Raw genomic sequence first — 20,915 nt, forward strand, 5'->3', positions numbered from 1 at the left:
AAATTTTATCTATTTTCCTTTATCTGCTTATTGAGTAAATTGTACTCGCCACTTATATTTTTAATATTATATATTCTTTTTTTGATCCGCTGCTAACTGCAGACTGCATTCATCTTCTAGTATTGCCCTTTCTTCCATTTGACTAGTTTCAGAATTTAATGAAGGCCAGTCGGGTCAATCTTAAGTTCATTATAACTTTTTTATAATTTTCTAGGATAATGTATAAATTATATGCTCAAACTGCTAGATGTATTTTGATTGGTCTATATTTATAATTTTTTTATCCTTGTAGAGGAATAGTGGTGTAAAATTTTTCGTGATCCGCTCCTAGCAGTCTTCATATTCTAGTATTGTGCTTTCTTTTGCTTTACGAGCTTCAGAATCTAATGGAACTATCTTTTGATCCTCGTAGAGGGAATAGTGGTGTAAAATTTTTTGTAATCTTCTCTTATAAGTCTTCATTTTCTAGTATTGCCCTTTCTTCCACTTTACAAGTTTCAGAGTCTAATAGAATTCGGGCCGATCTTAAATTGATTGTAACTTTTTTATAATGTTCGAGGATAATATATAAATTATATGTTCAGACTGTTAGATATATTTTGATTGGTCTATATATATAATCTTTTGATCCTCGTAGAAGGAATAGTAGTATAAATATATTATGATTTAACTAGATTAGCCACCAGTCTTCTATGACATTTTTATATTTTAAAATTATGACATATTATGCATATCCATTATATGTATATTCAGTAAATCAATTTTGTTTTGAGTAGTATCCGTCTCTATAAGTTAGAGAGTGAGTGTGACAAGATCAACTAAGTTTCCTAATAGCTCTTTTAACACCAATGGAAGGAAAACTTGACCTATACATCTTCTCAAATTGACAAGTTCTACCGATTCTATCAACACCAGAAATAGCAAGCCTCTCACTTACCATACCACTTTTTTGCATATGCATCAAGGAATCAATATGATAGTGACCAAATCTTTTATGTCACAACTAGGTTTCATCATTGTTCATGGAAAACGCTCTTTGATTTAAGTGTTTCAAGTGCAACACATAGTTACTATCAAACTTCTTGACTCTAGTTACTTCAACATTTGTAGGATCATAAATGAAGCAATAGTTATCTTAAAACAAGATTGAATATCCCTTACTTTCTATTTGTGAAATACTCAACAGATTCTAATCCAATTCAGGAATAAAGAGAACTTCAGTAATAGTTTTTGTACCTTGCCCAGTGATTATAGGAATTGATCCTTTGCCCTGAGCTTCCACAATCATCCATTTGAAGATTTTGAGTCGTCATGAACAAATAACTTTCTTGCTGCCCTTGATTCTCAGCAAAGTTATCTAGGGAGTGCTTTGCAGGTTGTGGTTGCTGCTGATTGCCAAATGTTTGCTTTTTCCTCTTCCAACACACTTTTTCAATATGATTATTTTTCTGGCATTTGCTCTCAGGATGGTTAGCCTTGTTACAGAAACTACTACAGGGAGGAAACTTTCTTTTTTTTGACAAGTCTTTTAAGCTCTGCAGCTTGCCCTTCGCAACTGAGGATTGACAATCCTCCATTGAAGTTGAAAACAAAAAAAAATATAGCAACAATCAAAGATAAAATCACTGCAGCAATCAGCTTCTTGTTCCAAAAAAAAAAAAAAAAACTCAACTCTCAACTCTTCAAGCACATTAGCGCATGCTTTCAGAAGCTCTAGCGCTGAATTACACCTTGAGAAGGTTGTGAAGGCTCTAATTGCTAGTGGAAGTGTTGTCTTCAAGCACATTTACCATGATCATTATGCGACTGATTCTAATTCAAGTGATGATGAATCAGATTCGTGCACGAAATCAATCTTCCTTCCATTGTTTTTCCTTGGTCAAATACCCTCGAGCCTGAGAGTTCCTGTCAAGACAGTAACAGTAGTGGCAAAATCCCCAATAAGAGGAGAAGAGTTTTGGGTAAAACTACGTCCTCTACGACAACCGCAACAACCACAACAATTGAAACAAAAGTGGCATCGAAGAAACCTGTAGGTGTGAGGCAAAGGAAGTGAGGTAATTGGACAGCAGAAATTAGGAACCCTGTCACCTAAGTCAGGACGTGGTTGGATACTTACAATACTCTTGAAGAGGTTGCGCAGACCTACGAGGAAAAGAAGTGGGAGTATGATGCTATGACTATGGCAGCCTCTGAGAAGAGCCACAATATTTTTACTTCTGTAGCAGCCTCTCAGTCGCAGAGCATCAACAAGAGCAACACTAACCATCATGGTTCAGTTGCCTCAGATGACACTGACAGTGTGTTATCACATACTTCTCCATCTTCGATTCTGGAATTGGATACTTCTATTGTGTCAAACCTTAATGGTGACCCTAGTAATTTCATCAAAGAAGGAGGTTTTGATACAGATGTTGCACATCTTGAGTTACTCGATTTGTGTTTTATGAATGAGCCACTAGGGTCTTGCCCAGGTGATGAAGATCTTAACTTGGATTTGGAGTTTGGTAACCTCATTGATGATTTTGGGCAACTTTATGATGAATTTTGTGGCATTGAAGATCTGAAAATTTGCAGGATAGACAGTAATAAACCAAGCGAGCTAAATAATTTATTAAATATTTTTAGAAAATTTACAATTTAATCCCTAAATTTTGTTACAAGTAACAATTTGATCCTTATATTTTAAATATCACCGTTAAAGTCCCTAAATTTAATTACAAATAACAATTTAGTCCTTTATTGTAAAAGTAGACTATTTAGTCCTTAATTTACTTCCATCACACATAGAAGGCTATTCCATTCATATTTCTATTAGTTTTAAAATTAAAATACTATACCATTCTTGTAATTTATAACTATTGATTATTCATCCATTAATTTTGCCATTATTCTAATTTTCATTAATTTTATTTTTTAATCTATAAAAAAACAAAGGGATAAAGAGAGCAGAAAAAAAATAAAGAGATAATTATGAAGAAAAAATTATAACTAATTTCAAAATTAAGGAACATAATGGTAAATAATTATAGAGAAAATTATTATTTAGTCTCTATATAATAGGAATACTCATTAGTTGATTTTTTCGATTTTAAAAAATATATTAAGACGTACCGAATATTTTAGAAAATTTACTATTTAATCTCTCAATTAATTTTAACCGTTAAGTATATTACTATTTAGTCTATGTAGTTTGAAAAAACTCATTAAATTAGACTTTCAAATTTATAAAAAATCTACTAATTAGTCTGGTATTTTAGATTTTATTGCAATACTTAACGGTTAAAATTAATCGATAAACTAATTAAAAAATTTTTAAAACGTTCAGAATGTTTTAATATAATTTTTAAAATATATAAACTAACTGATGATTTTTTCTATAATATAGAAATCAAATAATATATTTTATAAATAATAATATTAAAAAATTAAATAGTAATTTAATTTTATAACTAACAAAATAGAAAATAAAAATTTAGGCCCTATTTAATAATATTAATTATTGTAATAGCTAATAATTATTTTAATAGTAAAAATTGAGTCAAAATATTAAATAATACTTTTAAAATTATTAATTTATTGTCAAACAGGGAAACGGAAACAAAATCAAAAAGTTAAATAGTTTAATTTCTGAAATATAAAAACAAAACCATTATTATCGATAAAATTTAAAAAATTAAATAGTAAATTTCTAGACATTTTACTCGTTGATTTTTTTCATTGAATTTAAGAAAATCGTTAACAAAACTAAAAAAAAATAAAAATATAACATATAATTTTATTGATATTATACCGTTAATAAATAATAATAATTTTTTTATTTTGTTAAAAAATTTTAACGTAATAAATAAAATATAATTATTAATTAAAAAAATAAAAAAGTAATTAAAGTTTGTGGTTCCGTTAAATTAATAAATTGTGATATAATATATATATTTTAACTCTCCCAAGAAATTAAAATTTCAGAAAAAGTAAAAACCTGTTTCTCCCTTTCTTTAATAGTAATAGGTCGCTTACTTGTAAGGCCACGTCTCCCAGTCCTTGCTTATATCCAACTTCTTATATAAATGCGCCCCCACGTCTCCTATTGCAAGAAGTGCTCTCTCTCAATCTCTGTAAATTATTGGATTCTGCTACTGCTGACCAAAGGCTCCATGGATAGTAGCTTCTCTTCTGTTTCTACTCAAGATTATTATGATCAAGATCGACATCAAGAACAATATCATTATCAAGATGATGGTGATCAAGAACACCCTAAAGAAACTACCCACTCTGAGGCTACGGTAATCAATCTCATAGACTCTCTCAATGCAGGAAGTTGGTCCACTACTCGGAAGAGAACGTTCTGTTTCTGTGACTCTTCTTGTTTGAATCATGTGAATCAAAAGATTCTTGAAAGAATTCCTACCATGATTCTTCTTAAATCTATGGGTTTTGCCAAAAAGAATATATCGGATGTTTTGCGAGACATGGGGAACGAGAAGATGAAGCAAAATATTGAAGAGACGGTGCAGCAGTGGTGTTCAACGAATAACTCCGACACTATCTCGGAGGAATCGGCTGCTACTCCTACTGATAGGAGGAAGAAGAGATGTACTGATATGGGAGTCCTTAAGAAGTCCATGAAGAAGAAAAAGAAGATGGATATCAAGTTAAAAAGCCTATCAGAATTGGTTGATTCCAAGGGTTCTTATGTATGCAAAGAATGCAACAAAGTGTTTGATGATTTCCGTGCACTTGGTGGCCATACAGCTTCTCACAACAGGAACAAGAAGGCGGAGAATGCGCCGTCGGAGGAATTAGGGACGGGAGGAGGAGATTTAGACAGAGGTTCAAGTTTGGCAGAACTAGCAGTTGATAACAAAGGGAAGAGATATGAGTGTGGCATGTGTTCAAGGAGGTTTTCAACAGGGCAGGCGCTTGGAGGTTTTCAACAGTGCAAAGCTGAATGCTTCCTGTCTCTAAAACTCCAAGCATTCATGTGTGGACAAAGAGCTATTCCCTCATATGCCAAAAGTGTTAGTGTCATCCATCTTCAGAGGAAGAAAATTACAGATACAAGTCTGACTAAGAGGCCCACTCTGAGAGATGAAACAGGTATGCATAACATGCAGATTTGTCTTGTACAAGAACAACTTACTGTTGCCTTCATCTACTTCTGCCCCTGGTCTTTAGTCAGAACCACTCACCTAATTGTATGTATCTGTCATATTCAACCGGAGAGGCTTTGTATAGTTATCACCCTTCCAGTCTGCAACACCATTCAAAGTAAATCCACATGGACATACTACGTTTTGTAGATGAGAATTTTCTACAGTTTTTTTGTCTAAAAAGTGAGATCTACTGCAGACATCTAAAGATTTAAGAAGCTTCCTTCATGGCCAAGGATGGCAAGTTGATCACTCTCTGGTCAACATCCTCAGGTAACTCCAACTGGGCTGGACATCAAGACTTCAATTTCTTGCAGTAAAACTGGTAAATGCATCTTAAATACCTTGCTTCGTCAAATTTAGATTTGCCTTCTTCAAACTTGAAGAAATAAATTGAATCCACCCCTTACAACTCTCCTTCAATTGTATCTCCACCATCATCAGCAATTGTTTCAGCTCCACTATACATAACCAAGAGTCATAAGTTCAAGAGCATACAAGGTCACACAACCATCACAACCAGTCTTATTCACAATCATATTACATACCAAGCAGCTCCTCCCCCACTCCATCAGACCAATATAGATATTCTGATGACGCAGCTGATGCTTATCTAAAGTATGTGACCTGCCATCCAGTCTCAGATCTTACCCACCATGCATCTCCTTCTCATTTCCCATCCCTCATATTTTCTTCAAAGGTTTTTCCCCAGCTCCAAATGCCAAACTCCAGAGCTGTGATGTTTACATTGGCTTCCATGGCCAGAATGGCTTAAATCCAAGCTATAGCTTCAGGAAATTGCTTGCTTTTTTGTGGATAGAGCCAAATACTCACATCCAAACCATGAGATTGCAGACAGAGTTATCTGCTCATTTGCTTATGGAATCATCATGGTGACAGTCTCTAGCTTCCTTAACCATCCGAGTTGTAGATTTTTCGATCAGATTCCAAATTTCTTTGGCAACAGAGCTTGCAGAAAGCATGATCCTTCTCTACCGCAATTCAATTGATAAAGAGTGTAAAGAAGCAATTCATGGACTATTAAGTCTCACGAGCTGAAGCTGGAAGCCAATGATGGTAGTTGGTGGAGCTGTGTAGGAAAAGCTGCTGGGATATTAAAAGCTAAACTAGGACAAAAAAGGGTGGCTGAGAAAGATGAAATTAGAAGGATTTGACAAGCTTCCATTCCCATGTAATAAATCTTTTTTGTGAATAAAACAAAAAGAGACATGGAGATTGAAACTGCATTATTTGGATGTGCAGATGTTCCTGAAGAAAGGCACTCTATTCCAGTCGTAGAAGGAGAAGCCAGTGGGCAATCTGAGGGCCTTGGATTGAAAGTGAGACTGTCACCACCCAAAGAGGGAGATATATTAATTTGCAACTGTCAGACAAGTGCAATAGAAGATGTTACGCAATAGAGCTTGATTGTAACACTTCTTCCACAGCTTTCAATTTCTCCATCTGCACTTTTTTAAGCTGTTAATTCATATTAAAATTCTATAACTTATTTTATTAAAAAATTTTAACGTAATAAATAAAATATAATTATTAATTAAAAAAATAAAAAAGTAAATAACGTTTGTGGTTCAGTTAAATTAATAAATTGTGATATAATTTTTATATTTCTTTAATAGTAATAGGTCGCTTACTTGTAAGGCCACGTCTCCCAGTCCTTGCTTATATCCAGCTTCTTATATAAATGCGCCCCCACGTCTCCTATTGCAAGAACTGCTCTCTCTCAATCTCTGTAAATTATTGGATTCTGCTACTGCTGACCAAAGGCTCCATGAATAGTAGCTGCTCTTCTGTTTCTACTCAAGATTATTATGATCAAGATCGACATCAAGAACAATATCATCATCAGGATGATGGTGATCAAGAACACCCTAAAGAAACTACCCACTCTGAGGCTACGGTGATCAATCTCATAGACTCTCTCAATGCAGGAAGTTGGTCCACTACTCGGAAGAGAACGTTCTGTTTCTGTGACTCTTCTTGTTTGAATCATGTGAATCAAAAGATTCTTGAAAGAATTCCTACCATGATTCTTCTTAAATCTATGGGTTTTGCCGAAAAGAATATATCAGATGTTTTGCGAGACATGGGGAACGAGAAGATGAAGCAAAATATTGAAGAGACGGTGCAGCAGTGGTGTTCAACGAATAACTCCGACACTATCTCGGAGGAACCGGCTGCTACTCCTACTGATAGGAGGAAGAAGAGATGTACTGATATGGGAGTCCTTAAGAAGTCCATGAAGAAGAAAAAGAAGATGGATATCAAGTTAAAAAGCCTATCAGAATTGGTTGATTCCAAGGGTTCTTACGTATGCAAAGAATGCAACAAAGTGTTTGATGATTTCCGTGCACTTGGTGGCCATACAGCTTCTCACAACAGGAACAAGAAGGCGGAGAATGCGCCGTCGGAGGAATTAGGGACGGGAGGAGGAGATTTAGACAGAGGTTCAAGTTTGGCAGAACTAGCAGTTGATAACAAAGGGAAGAGATATGAGTGTGGCATGTGTTCAAGGAGGTTTTCAACAGGGCAGGCGCTTGGAGGTCATAAATCTTATCACCGGAAAACGGCCTGTGGTGAAGTTCAAGAGGTCTCCGGCGAAGGAACTGTCCCTGCAAAAGATGCAGATTTAAAATTTGAGATTTGAATGCCCCTCCAGATGAGTTGGCGTAGAGTGCTTAATCCATAGGGTAGTGGTAATACAGGGTATTAATTCAAATTTTTGTAGGGTAGAGATAATACAGAGTATTGGTTCAAATTTTTTTGCTGGGAAAGACATTGGTTTTTCTTGGTTCAATTTTGAGATGGAAATTCAGCACCATGCAATTTTTTGGGTGGTGATACAAACATTATTGCTCAGATTTTTTTTGTTGATGGGGGCATTGATTTTATATATATATATAAATATGTATATAGATATATATATACAGGATACCATTTTACCCATAGTTGATATAGGCACCACAACTAATATAAGCCTTTTTTTTTATACAAAGGGGTAATCCTAAAAGATCCTAACTAGTAGGACAAACTAGACGAGTCAGGAGATCATATGTCTAAATTTGATACCTCAACTGGAGGAGAAGAAAACTGCTGATAGGAATTTGGCTCATGAGTCTGTGATATGCTATTTCTGAGTGTCCTTGGTGGATCTCCTCTCAATATAGTCAGTAACATCGAATGGTTTGGTGGGAATCGGTGGAATAGGCACCAGACTAAGAGATGCATCATTAATGCCCCACCATGGCCAAATGAGACTGTTATTGCCATCGCGTCGGTCTATGGACTCATTGTCAGTGACGCCCAGGCCAATGACCCAGTATGATTCTATGCTTTGTGTTTTGAAATGGTTTCTAAGATATTTTCCGTCAGATTCAATGGAACTATTCCTCTTTTGGTTGTTGGATTTCTTTTCTAGTGGTTCGTGAATTTTGCATGTCATCCACGAAATATATCGGATTATAGCAACACCTAAAAGCACTTGGGATATAGCTAGCAACAAGAAAAAGGACTGCAGAATGACATAACTTCTCTTTCTAAGATACCGTTTGTTTCAGAAAATAATTTCTATTTAGAAAATATTTATAAACAATTTCTTTCAATAGAAAAGATTTTCTATCAAAATAATTTATTTTTTATTATTTAATTATAATTTTAAAGTAAAATATATTAATAAATTTATATATAAAGGCTCTAATAAAATTTTTAAAATTGTAAAAAATAACTTCTTATCTTCCTTAAAATACTTAATTTTTATTTTTTAAGTTTTCCAAATACCAAAAATTGAGAAAAATATTAAGTCTTAAATCCAAATGAGAAAAGGGAAGCCATAGGATATGAAATCTGAATAGATGATAGTTGAAATCTCATCTGTTGTTTATCAAGAACAGTTGTTATTTTGGGTCTCTAAAATTTAAAATAAGTAAAAAATATAACTAAAATAGTGTTTGATTTATTTATAATTTAAAATTTATTTAAAAACAATTAAAACTCATTAATAATGTACAGGTTAAATAATTTTATAAAACTATTTAAAAATAATATTAAGTAATTATCAAACACTAAACTAAATTATTTATCAATTTAAAAAAGTGGATATTTCAAATCAAAACTTAAAGGTAAAATATAGTGAAACCAAACATCTCTTAATTTATACCGATATCAATGTGAAAAAAGATCCATTATCAACGAGTTGTCGAGAAGACCTGGCCATAATTCAGCTTGGAATGAAAGTCACGGACTCACGGTGGAGACATATCTGAATTAAAACGTTGGGTCATGGGCCCGGACTGTACCTTGAGTGGAACTATTCTTCTGAGCAATGGTTCCTCTCCCAATCTCTGAGTTCTTTCAGATAAATTTTGGCATCTGTGACAATAAGAGCCCCTGCAGATTAAAAATTGTTAGATTAAACTGTAGAGCACATAAAACAAAAAGAAATGAACAAGATCAATGCAAGTATTAAACAATAGTACTGATAATATTTTTTCCCCAGTCACTCTGCATCTTATTTTAAAGTACTTGCTTATTATAAGCATTGTAAATTCAAAACCTTGCAGATCCATCCCATATATCAGATTCCCTCTTATGTACAACAGCTTGCTATAATAGATAGAGTGGTAGCTTATGATTTTTTATGAGTTGCAGTAAAAGGAGGGCCTCTTTTCTTTTTCCCATATTTTTCCCATGCCTCTAAGAAAGAACAAAACAAAGGCAACTTGATTCTCTAGTTTGGGCTGTATACACTGATTGGGGTTTAAAGATTTTATAGCTCTTCTCTATTTCATGCGATGAGCAATCATTTTAAGATAATCTATTGTTTCAGTGCAAAGCTGAATGCTTCCTGTCTCTAAAACTCCAAGCATTCATGTGTGGACAAAGAGCTATTCCCTCATATGCCAAAAGTGTTAGTGTCATCCATCTTCAGAGGAAGAAAATTACAGATACAAGTCTGACTAAGAGGCCCACTCTGAGAGATGAAACAGGTATGCATAACATGCAGATTTGTCTTGTACAAGAACAACTTACTGTTGCCTTCATCTACTTCTGCCCCTGGTCTTTAGTCAGAACCACTCACCTAATTGTATGTATCTGTCATATTCAACCGGAGAGGCTTTGTATAGTTATCACCCTTCCAGTCTGCAACACCATTCAAAGTAAATCCACATGGACATACTACGTTTTGTAGATGAGAATTTTCTACAGTTTTTTTGTCTAAAAAGTGAGATCTACTGCAGACATCTAAAGATTTAAGAAGCTTCCTTCATGGCCAAGGATGGCAAGTTGATCACTCTCTGGTCAACATCCTCAGGTAACTCCAACTGGGCTGGACATCAAGACTTCAATTTCTTGCAGTAAAACTGGTAAATGCATCTTAAATACCTTGCTTCGTCAAATTTAGATTTGCCTTCTTCAAACTTGAAGAAATAAATTGAATCCACCCCTTACAACTCTCCTTCAATTGTATCTCCACCATCATCAGCAATTGTTTCAGCTCCACTATACATAACCAAGGGTCATAAGTTCAAGAGCATACAAGGTCACACAACCATCACAACCAGTCTTATTCACAATCATATTACATACCAAGCAGCTCCTCCCCCACTCCATCAGACCAATATAGATATTCTGATGACGCAGCTGATGCTTATCTAAAGTATGTGACCTGCCATCCAGTCTCAGATCTTACCCACCATGCATCTCCTTCTCATTTCCCATCCCTCATATTTTCTTCAAAGGTTTTTCCCCAGCTCCAAATGCCAAACTCCAGAGCTGTGATGTTTACATTGGCTTCCATGGCCAGAATGGCTTAAATCCAAGCTATAGCTTCAGGAAATTGCTTGCTTTTTTGTGGATAGAGCCAAATACTCACATCCAAACCATGAGATTGCAGACAGAGTTATCTGCTCATTTGCTTATGGAATCATCATGGTGACAGTCTCTAGCTTCCTTAACCATCCGAGTTGTAGATTTTTCGATCAGATTCCAAATTTCTTTGGCAACAGAGCTTGCAGAAAGCATGATCCTTCTCTACCGCAATTCAATTGATAAAGAGTGTAAAGAAGCAATTCATGGACTATTAAGTCTCACGAGCTGAAGCTGGAAGCCAATGATGGTAGTTGGTGGTGCTGTGTAGGAAAAGCTGCTGGGATATTAAAAGCTAAACTAGGACAAAAAAGGGTGGCTGAGAAAGATGAAATTAGAAGGATTTGACAAGCTTCCATTCCCATGTAATAAATCTTTTTTGTGAATAAAACAAAAAGAGACATGGAGATTGAAACTGCATTATTTGGATGTGCAGATGTTCCTGAAGAAAGGCACTCTATTCCAGTCGTAGAAGGAGAAGCCAGTGGGCAATCTGAGGGCCTTGGATTGAAAGTGAGACTGTCACCACCCAAAGAGGGAGATATATTAATTTGCAACTGTCAGACAAGTGCAATAGAAGATGTTACGCAATAGAGCTTGATTGTAACACTTCTTCCACAGCTTTCAATTTCTCCATCTGCACTTTTTTAAGCTGTTAATCAATAGAAGATGGTTCTACACACACCTATATGAGCATAAATGATGAACAGTACTCTAAACCAATCCTTTTCTAATGAAGCTTCTACATTGTTGTTTCAGTGTCATGCATCAAGCCAACGGGACAGAGAACCTTCTTGTCTCAAGAATGCTTTTTGTTGGTGCTTGGTTTCCTTCAGCACCCATTTCAGCAACTTTGATAGCAACAGTAGCCAAGAACATGACTGCTCTTGGAATTAGAATTAAAAAAAAAAAAAAGGACCAAATGCCTAGGCCCTGCATTTGCCTCCTGCTCTAATTGTGGATTAGCACCCATCCCCAAAGTGAAGAACATTCAGCCATTCTTCTTGTTAAACTAGGACTAACACGAAAAGCTAACAGACAATCTGGTTGCTGGATTCAGTTGCAAACAATAACTCAAGTGTTCACAAGAAGGAAAGAAGGTTTATCAGCTGGCAAGGTTGCAGGGCAGGGAGTAAAGAAATTGGCAACCCAGTACTTTGATAATTTATGTGCATCTGCATTCCTTGCAGATTCGAATCTGAACCACCACTTGTCCAGCTGAAGGCAATTGATATGGTTTTGTACATAAAGAAGACAGCACTCCCACTAGCAATTAGAGCCTTCACAACCTTCTCAAGGTGTAATTCAGCACTAGAGCTTCTGAAAGCATGCGCTAATGTGCTTGAAGAAGTATAGAAGTAATTTAAGTCACAAACAGAAGTCCAATGCCACGATTCAATTGTTGCAAGAAGAAAATACAAGGTCTTCAAAAAGAGGATGAATATGTGGGGCAAGACGTGATTTTGTTACAGGCTACCTTACTTGAAACTAGAGCAAAGTTCCTGCTGCGAGGTGGGCATTTTGTTAGCTTAGCAGTGAAAATTTATGTACGACTTATATATTGGCCACAGCCATGCTCATACCTTGGCTGCGCAAGGAACACTAGCAAAGTTAGTAAGAAAGAGAAGCAAAATATGGCATTCTCTTAATAGAATGGAGAGGCTCAGTTTTGTTTACTTTGCAATCATTCTAGTTAGAAATATAGCCATAAATTAGCTCACCATTTAGTTATCCCTTTCCTTTGCAAATTACCACTTCAAGTTCAAAAGCTTCGAATGATAAAATTTCTGATACTTCTACGACAAGATCAATGTGGAATTATACAAGTCCTTGATCCTTTGTACTCTAAAGCTAGATTAGATATTGACACAAACAAAAATACATATTACCAACCATTCAAAGTTGGTAGCTGAGAAGGACAGGCAGTAAAAACACAGGAAATTGATAGTTGAGAATAGTTTTCTTTGTCTGAATCTGAATGATCAATGATGCAAAAGGTCCCATGTATGATGACAAGTACATTGAGGGATGTCTGGTCTAAAAATGACAGCTCCATTATTTTCAGCATTTTATGTGTTTGAAACCAAAAGGACAACAACAAATGTAAGTGCAAACTTAGGAATTAGCCAGCTAATGCACCAAAAACTAAAACTCAAACATTATACAACTTCAGATAAAATATAATTACAGTTACTGATGTGAACCAAGAAATAAAGGAAGACTTCGAGAGAAAAACAATCCTCCAGATCCATCCCAAGAACTATACACACAAAAGAAAACAGTATCAGAAAATTTCACACCTCCGATGAAACACGCAAACACTTCAAAGGATCACGAAAGAATCAAACAATGGCGCAATTTTAGAAGCGGGTCAGTCCTATACTGTAAATTCACCACGATCAGATGCAGGAAGAGTTCCATATCTAGTTCCAAAATCTGAACCGATCAAAGATCTTGATGGAGCCTCTTGTTCATCAGGAAATAACCCATCTGAGTTCTTCAAAACAGCATGAACCACACATATCAAAACCCCTATAGCAAACCCCAACACCAAACTCCAAAAGCCGCCGCTCAACCAAATCGCCAATAAAGAAATCAGAAGCAAACCTATAAAAACCAGACGATCACTCAATTGATAGCCCCACAAGACTAACGGGTCTTCTCTGAAGAAGTATAGGAGCAACCAGAGAGCGAAGATGAAACTGAATAAGATCAGTGCAAATGGGGAACCGATGAGAGCCAGAGCACCACAGATGGAGACGACGATGGCGTAGTTGATGTGAAAATAGCGAAGGTTAATGCGGAGGCGGCTCAGTCCAGAAGCGAAGGAATCAGGGCGGTTGAAGGTTCCGGATGCTATGAGTTCAGGCCAGGGGCGAAGGCGGGAGACGGTAGCGTTGAGATTCTGAAGTGAACGAGAAATGACGTCGGCGGGAGAGATGAGAATGGTCGTATAGGTGGTCGCAACGGCGGGAGTAGCGGTTGTTGCAGGGGATTGCGACATTTTTTTTATTCAGACTCTTCTTTTGGAAGTTTGACCGACCGGTTTGACCACAACAACCCTTCAATTCACGGATTGAATTGATGGGCAAACAGCAAAATTCTCGAGTTATCGAGTAAAAGAAAAAAATTCGTGGCACGTGTAGGCCATTCATTGGTCAGCGTGGGCCCCACTTAATGCAGGATGAAGACCCCCAACGAACTCGTCAATAATTCCTGAAATTTCGGATGTTCCTCGCAATGCGTATACTGGCCCTATGCAGTATTTGCGGTTGTTGGATTTTCAATTAATTCAATTAGTTAACCGAAATCAATAAAAAAATTGAATCAATCCGCATATCAATACATCTTTAATAAATCCCTAGCAGCCCACCTTTTCTTCTTCCTCAGCTTTTCACCGTCGCTTCGCTTTCTTCTCTTCTTCTCCGTTTCTTGTTTGTGTTGTTTTCTTGAATTTCTTGAAAAGAAAAAATTGTTTTCTTCATTTTGAAGATTTTATTAATATTTTATTTTTTAATTTAAAACTAAAAATAAAAAAATAATTTCTTAAATATTTTTTATAGAAAATATTTTTCTTTAAAAAGTTATTCTCTATGGACAAGCGGTGACTAAAATCTCACTAGTTTTATTAATTTTTCTTGTCCTCCGCCGTCTAAAACAAAATTTACTACCATTTCAAAAAAAAAAAAAGTTACTAGTTCTAATTCAAACCTCAAATTTCAAATCTTATATTTCAAAAAATAATAAAATTATAATCACAATAAAATATAATTCATATTAAAATATTACTTTTGTATGATAAAATTCTATAACTTATTTTATTTAAATTTTTTTTCTCTTATTTAAAATTTTTTATTTTATCTTATTTAAAATTTTTTATCTTATCTTACTTGAAATTTTTTTATTCTATTTTATTAGAATTCCTGCACCTTAATTTAAATATAATTCATTATTCTATTTTATATAAGATTTCTATATCCAGTTTAAATATAATTCATTATCTTATTTTATATAGAATTTCTACATCTCATAATAGATTTCTAATTATATTTAAATTCTATTTAATAAATTATATAAGGAGCTCATAATTTTTATAATTAAAAATATTATTTTTTATAATTAATTTAATTATTTATTTAAATTTTGAGTTTGAATACTTGGAGATTGTCAAATTAATCCAGCCGATATTGCAGGTAATTAGCCTCGAGGCCGATGTCAAATACTCTAAAAATTATCACTAATAGAAAAAGTAATAAAAGGCTAAACCTTTACACATCTTTTTAATTATAATTATCTTTTCTAGTCAATGTTACCATAATTTTAAAGTTTCACAGTTACAAAATTAATTCTAAAAGTTAGCATTCAATAGAAAATCTTTTTGAAAGCAAAATGTAAAAAAAAGAAAAAACTTGCTTCCCAAAACAAACAAGAAAAACCCATCAATGTCCTTTCCTTCGTCCTCTCAACCTCAAACCCAAAACCCTCAACCCATCTTACCTAGCAACCCTGGCTCTCTCAACTCCATACCCATATCCACCTCTGGTATTCTCCCTAAACCTCTACCCTTAACCTTGCACACCATATACCTAGAAAATTTCCCAACCTCGTGTGACGATGCCTTCCTGCTGAAGATAAAATCCAATTATGTGAAGATTTCAGACGTTTATGTGGCAAGAAAGCTCAACAAGAAAGGTAAGTGTTTCGCTTTCTTGTGGGTCTTCTCAATCTCTGATATGCTTTTCCTTCTCAAAACTTTGAATCTCCTTTGGATCGGTACATACAAATTAAAAGCTTTCAAGTCAAGGTTTATGAAAAATCACAATGGCAGAAATCAAAATCAGCTTTCTCACCAAAGCTTGTGCAAGACTAGGCTGCTTCAAAACTTGAGAAACATTTGCATTTTCATTATCCCCAAGTCCCGTTCCTGTAAAAAGAAACCTAAATCAACAGCTCCTTTTGATATATGCCCATGGTATAGATGATGTGAACCAAAAATATACCTCGTGTGGATGTTACCAGATTCTAGAAAAGTTGAAAGCTTCAAACGAAGAATGGCTTGCTCGATCAGTGGCAACTATTATCGATCCTGACCTCATACACACTTTGCATGCTTCCTTCACTCGAGAAGGAGTCTTCTCTATTGCAGATCATGGAGGCTTTCCTTAGCAAATTCAAAGAAATCAGTTTGGGTCCAGCTTTATGAAACTCCTTTACATGTCTGGTCTCCTCATTTTTTGAATGATTAGGGAAGAAATTAGGAGCTTTTGTGGATTGCGCCAGAGTTAATGTTATCACTGATAGCTTTGATCATATAAATAAAACATTGGCTGTAGAAATTGGTAATTCCAGATTTCATATTGTAGCTTTTGAAGAAATTAGTGAATCTTCTTCTCTGGTTACTTGTTGTAAATTGTTCAATCGGAAAGCTCCTAACTTTAGTTCAGATTCTAAATCAGAGGTTAGTAAGAAGTCCTGCAATGTTTCAAGGCAAAATCAATCCATCAACGGGAATTTTTCTCGGCAATCAAATGTAAATGAAGGTTTCGAGGAAGATGAATGTAAAACATTCTCCCCTTCTCTTTTATTGGCCTCTCAGTAAAACTCAAATCATAAATTATATATCATATTAATCACCAGATAAAATTATTATAAAGTTTGTTGAAAATAAAATTTTAAAAGCATATTATTAAAACTTATTAAAATTTTATTAATATACTTTGATCAATATTTATTTTTACCATACTATTACTAACGTTAATTTTGGGAGTACATCTATTAAAATATAAAAGTACATAGTATAATTTTAAAATACAAAATTTAAGTTATTTATTAATAAAAATAAATAAAATAATAAAAAATATTTGATAGATTGTTATATTTATTAAAAATAAAAAAAAAATATAATATTGATGATCGCTGGATTTCCTCACCCCGGTCTGGGGCCAGGTCCACGACACCAACCCATCATCTAGAGGCCCTCAAGCCTCATCATATGCATCAAGTCCGGTCCACTCAGTCTGGAGATCGGACTCCCATCAATCTCTTCAATCAGGCCGGCCTAGCCCTTTGGGCCCGATGAATAAAATCCTCTCTGGGTTTAGAACATATCATATCATCCGGTCCGGCCCATAATCAGGAAGAAGACCTACTCATCCTTCACTTGGGACCATCCGTACGCGCGTCCGGAAGAATCAGGACCGTTACGCATGGGGCAGCGATCTGATTTCCTCGTACGTCCATATCAATGTGACAGGACAGATGGCCTAATGACATACATTCTGTTACACGTCACTGGCAGACAAAAGAAAACATATAAAAGGAGAAATACTCTCCTCTAGGTCTAAACTTTTTCCAGTTTCACGGAACCCTTATAAAATCCTATTTTCTGGATGTCAGATCATCAAATATTAACAATAAAACTTTCTATTTCAAATATATTATTTAAGTTTATTGAATAAAATAATTTAATTATTTATAAAAAATAACATTTATATCTAACCTTTATTTATTATTAAATATTTTACTATTTAGTCTCTATTATTTTAAAAAATTTATTAATTGATCCCTCAAATTTTTTAAAAATTTTACTAATTAGTCCTCTGTATCAAGAGTATTTTAAATTTTTTTATAATATTTAAAGGTTAAAATTAATATAAATACTAATCAATTTTTTAACTTCATAAACGTTTTAATTTTATTTATTACTATTCCATTAGTAAATTTAAGTGGTTTTTGGTCAAAATTAAATTCATTTAAAGATAATTTAGATTTAAATTAAATTCATTAATTTATTTTTAAATTAAAATAATATATTTCTTAAAAAATTTCAAAATATTTATTGTTAAATTTAATTAAAATATAAATTAAATCAAATTTAAAATAAATTGTAATTTCTTGCATTTAGGTTATTCTCACTCAATCTTTCTTCTTGAGTTGCTGCTCCTTCAACTACTTCTTTTTCTCCTAATTTTTGTGTTGTACTCTTTATGGATTTGCATGTCGATCTTGGCTTCCAAGACCGGTAATCATTCGATGCTTACCTCCATCTACGTGCCTCACTCAATCTTCTTTTCATTGCTATCTCATTTCAAATTGCACACCATACTATGTTATCCAAGTCGTGGGATTTGAGACCATCTTAGATGAGAAAGGAATGGAGGGTGACGAGAAATGCGCTAAAGGGAGTCCCACTTTTGATTCCAATTTTCAACCATTGTTACATTCCCTGTCACCCTTACGTGGCTAGTAAGCCTTTCTTTTTCGTTGATGAGAACAATATCTTCTACTACAGTTTGGATCTATTTGATTTTTTCAACCTACTTGCCTCGTGATACACAATGAAATTTTATACAATTATTTATATATTTTTAAAATTATATCTACTTAATTTAATTGATTTTTTAGTTTTATTAGATTTTTATATTTATTTTACGATTCTTAGTTTTATTTGCTATTTGATATTTTTACTTTATTTTTAATTTTTTGATAGATCAAAACACGTGAAGGAGGTATTTTAAGGAAAAATTCAAAAAAATTTAGAGAGTGTTTGACTAAAACAATATGGAGTAGTGTTTTTTAAGCTAGCCATGTTTCCAATGTTTGGATGAAATTTTGAAATCCAAATTACATAGTAAAATACCGTATTTCCTTTGATTTTACGCAAAACACCATATGTTTTTATTAGAAATCTTAATTTTTTATTTTTTATTCTAGACTACAAATTAGGAGTTTCAAAAGAATATAAATATATCATAATATATCGCAGTTGAGTAATTAAAGGAATTTTTATCCATTTTTAAACACCTATATTGAAAATTACGAAGAATTCAAAGAGAAATAATTGAAAAATGTACAAAGAGAAATCCACATATAAAGTTTTTACTTTTTTTTTTTCTAATTCTTTTGATTTGTTATTCATAATTATTTTAGAATGATTTTGGATAATTTTTCAAATTGAGTTTATTCTTAAATTCTTGAATATAAGTAACTACATTTTTTTTACTAGGAGACTTGATATACGTTGAATTATTAATTTTTTTAATTTATTTGAATTGATTTTGTTTACATATTTGTAATTTAATTCTTGATATTAATGTTTTTCAGAGCCTATAGGATACTCAAATGACTTTATCTTAAAATTAATAATATGAGGGAACATTTTAGAATGAATTAAGAAATAAATATTATTTTAGGATTATTTACTCTAAATTTATTAATTAAAATTAAATTATTAATTAAATAAATAAATTAAACCAGATTCAAGTGAAAAATAAGATATCTTGATGATACCATATTACAATCATCTAAAGCTGTCACCACAAGATAGGTTTACATGGTCAGAATTTGCTAAGTAAGTAATGCCGGTTATGCACAAAAGAAGGAAGATTCAAACATTTCAAACACTCGATTCGTCATGAAGACTCGTTCTTCCCTACATACGACGAGTTTCATTAAAAGTTACCGTTAAGTAGGAACAGTCCGACGTATATCTATTACGCTTATAACTGCAAAATTATCAATCTATTAGTTAGCATATTTTAAGACGAGTCTCATTATAAAATTACTGTTAAGCAAGGAGAGTCCGATATATATCTATTACGCATATAATTGTAAAATTATCATTCTATTAGTTAATGAGTTTCTAGAGAATGTGTGAGTGAATATGAATTAAAGTAGAATTAAGTGTTTATGTGACATTTAGGTAAAAATAAAAAATTTTAAATTAATACCATCTGGTATGCCACGTGGCTGATTTCATATCTGCTCAAAATTAAATGGTCAAATTACTACAAGTACAACAAAAATATAAATTAGAACTTTATGATCTAATATTGTAACTTTTGACTATAATTTTTAAAAATAAAAGTAAAATTATGGCATTTTCTAGCCAATAGGTCTTTTGATAATTAGAAGCCTACTTGTTTTAAGGAAAAAAATTAAAAGCAAACGCAAAAATACATATCCTTTTAAAAAATAAAACTAATTATTAAAATTTAAATTAAAAAATGAAAAGACTACATTCTAATTTAGCCAAATAAATACCCTTAAAATAAAGCACTATTAATTTAGTCAAATTAAAAAAAAACTATTCTTTTTCATATAATACTCAAATTAGAAAAAAAAAATCTATTTCATTCACTCCCTTAACATATAATACTCAATTTTAAAGGTCGTTTAATTTAGCTAATAAATATATCTAATAATAATTAGTAGGTGATAATTAATTATAGTTAATATATATTCGTTATTTAATAAATTATATTTATTGGTTATTATTAATATATAAAATAATTAATAAGAGTATATATTAATTTATTATATTAATAAATAAATATAAATAATTAATTTATTATATAACACATAATGATTAAAAATATATATTTTTAAATTTGATTATTTTTATGTCAGCTGAACCACTAATCTGCAATAAAAAAAAGTCACGTGGACTGTAATACTGGATGTGACATAATTTTTAATTAATTGGATTAAATTGTTAAAAGAGCAAAAGAAATTTAAATTTTTAGAATCATTGGATCTCTTAATTATTATTTTATAAAATTCATATACCACATAAACTTATCAAATGTATATGCCATATGAAATAGGAAAAAGTCTCCCAAATTAAAATATCTATTTGAAAAAAATTAGAACACAAATTTAAAATTTGGATAAATATACCAAATTGATTATATTTTATTTTAAAATTTTAAATTAAATAGGATAGTAATCAGTTGGTTTAATTTAAAATCGAATCGATTTGAATAAATTAAAATTTAAAATTTGAGTATTTATGAAAATCGAACTGAATTGATTTTAAGTATAAATTAATTTGAATCGAACCGATCTGATTTAATTTAATTTGGTTAAATTTTTAATAGATTT

The 20,915-nt window shown here is 32.9% G+C and overlaps 2 protein-coding genes and 1 pseudogene across 2 annotated transcripts; 2 read left to right on the forward strand and 1 right to left on the reverse strand.

Moving 5' to 3' along the window:
• The first annotated feature begins 4,009 nt into the window (after window positions 1-4,009).
• LOC110629491 lies at window positions 4,010-7,953 on the forward strand. Its single transcript, XM_021776482.2, has 2 exons — window positions 4,010-4,926; window positions 7,712-7,953. The coding sequence occupies exons 1-2, from the start codon at window positions 4,068-4,070 to the stop codon at window positions 7,813-7,815; spliced, it is 963 nt and encodes a 320-aa protein (XP_021632174.1). The 5' UTR covers window positions 4,010-4,067; the 3' UTR covers window positions 7,816-7,953.
• Window positions 7,954-9,272: 1,319 nt separating this feature from the next.
• Window positions 9,273-14,115, reverse strand: LOC110622504 (PRA1 family protein G2). Its single transcript, XM_043954170.1, has 2 exons — window positions 13,334-14,115; window positions 9,273-9,554 (listed from the first exon to the last, which is right to left on the reverse strand). Exon 1 carries the CDS (start codon window positions 14,035-14,037, stop codon window positions 13,411-13,413), a length of 627 nt encoding a protein of 208 aa, XP_043810105.1. The 5' UTR covers window positions 14,038-14,115; the 3' UTR covers window positions 9,273-9,554; window positions 13,334-13,410.
• LOC122721719 lies at window positions 10,599-12,749 on the forward strand (annotated as a pseudogene).
• Window positions 14,116-20,915: the final 6,800 nt, after the last annotated feature.

Source organism: Manihot esculenta, chromosome 1 (genome assembly GCF_001659605.2).
Source record: "Manihot esculenta cultivar AM560-2 chromosome 1, M.esculenta_v8, whole genome shotgun sequence".
NCBI classification, from domain to species: domain Eukaryota; kingdom Viridiplantae; phylum Streptophyta; class Magnoliopsida; order Malpighiales; family Euphorbiaceae; genus Manihot; species Manihot esculenta.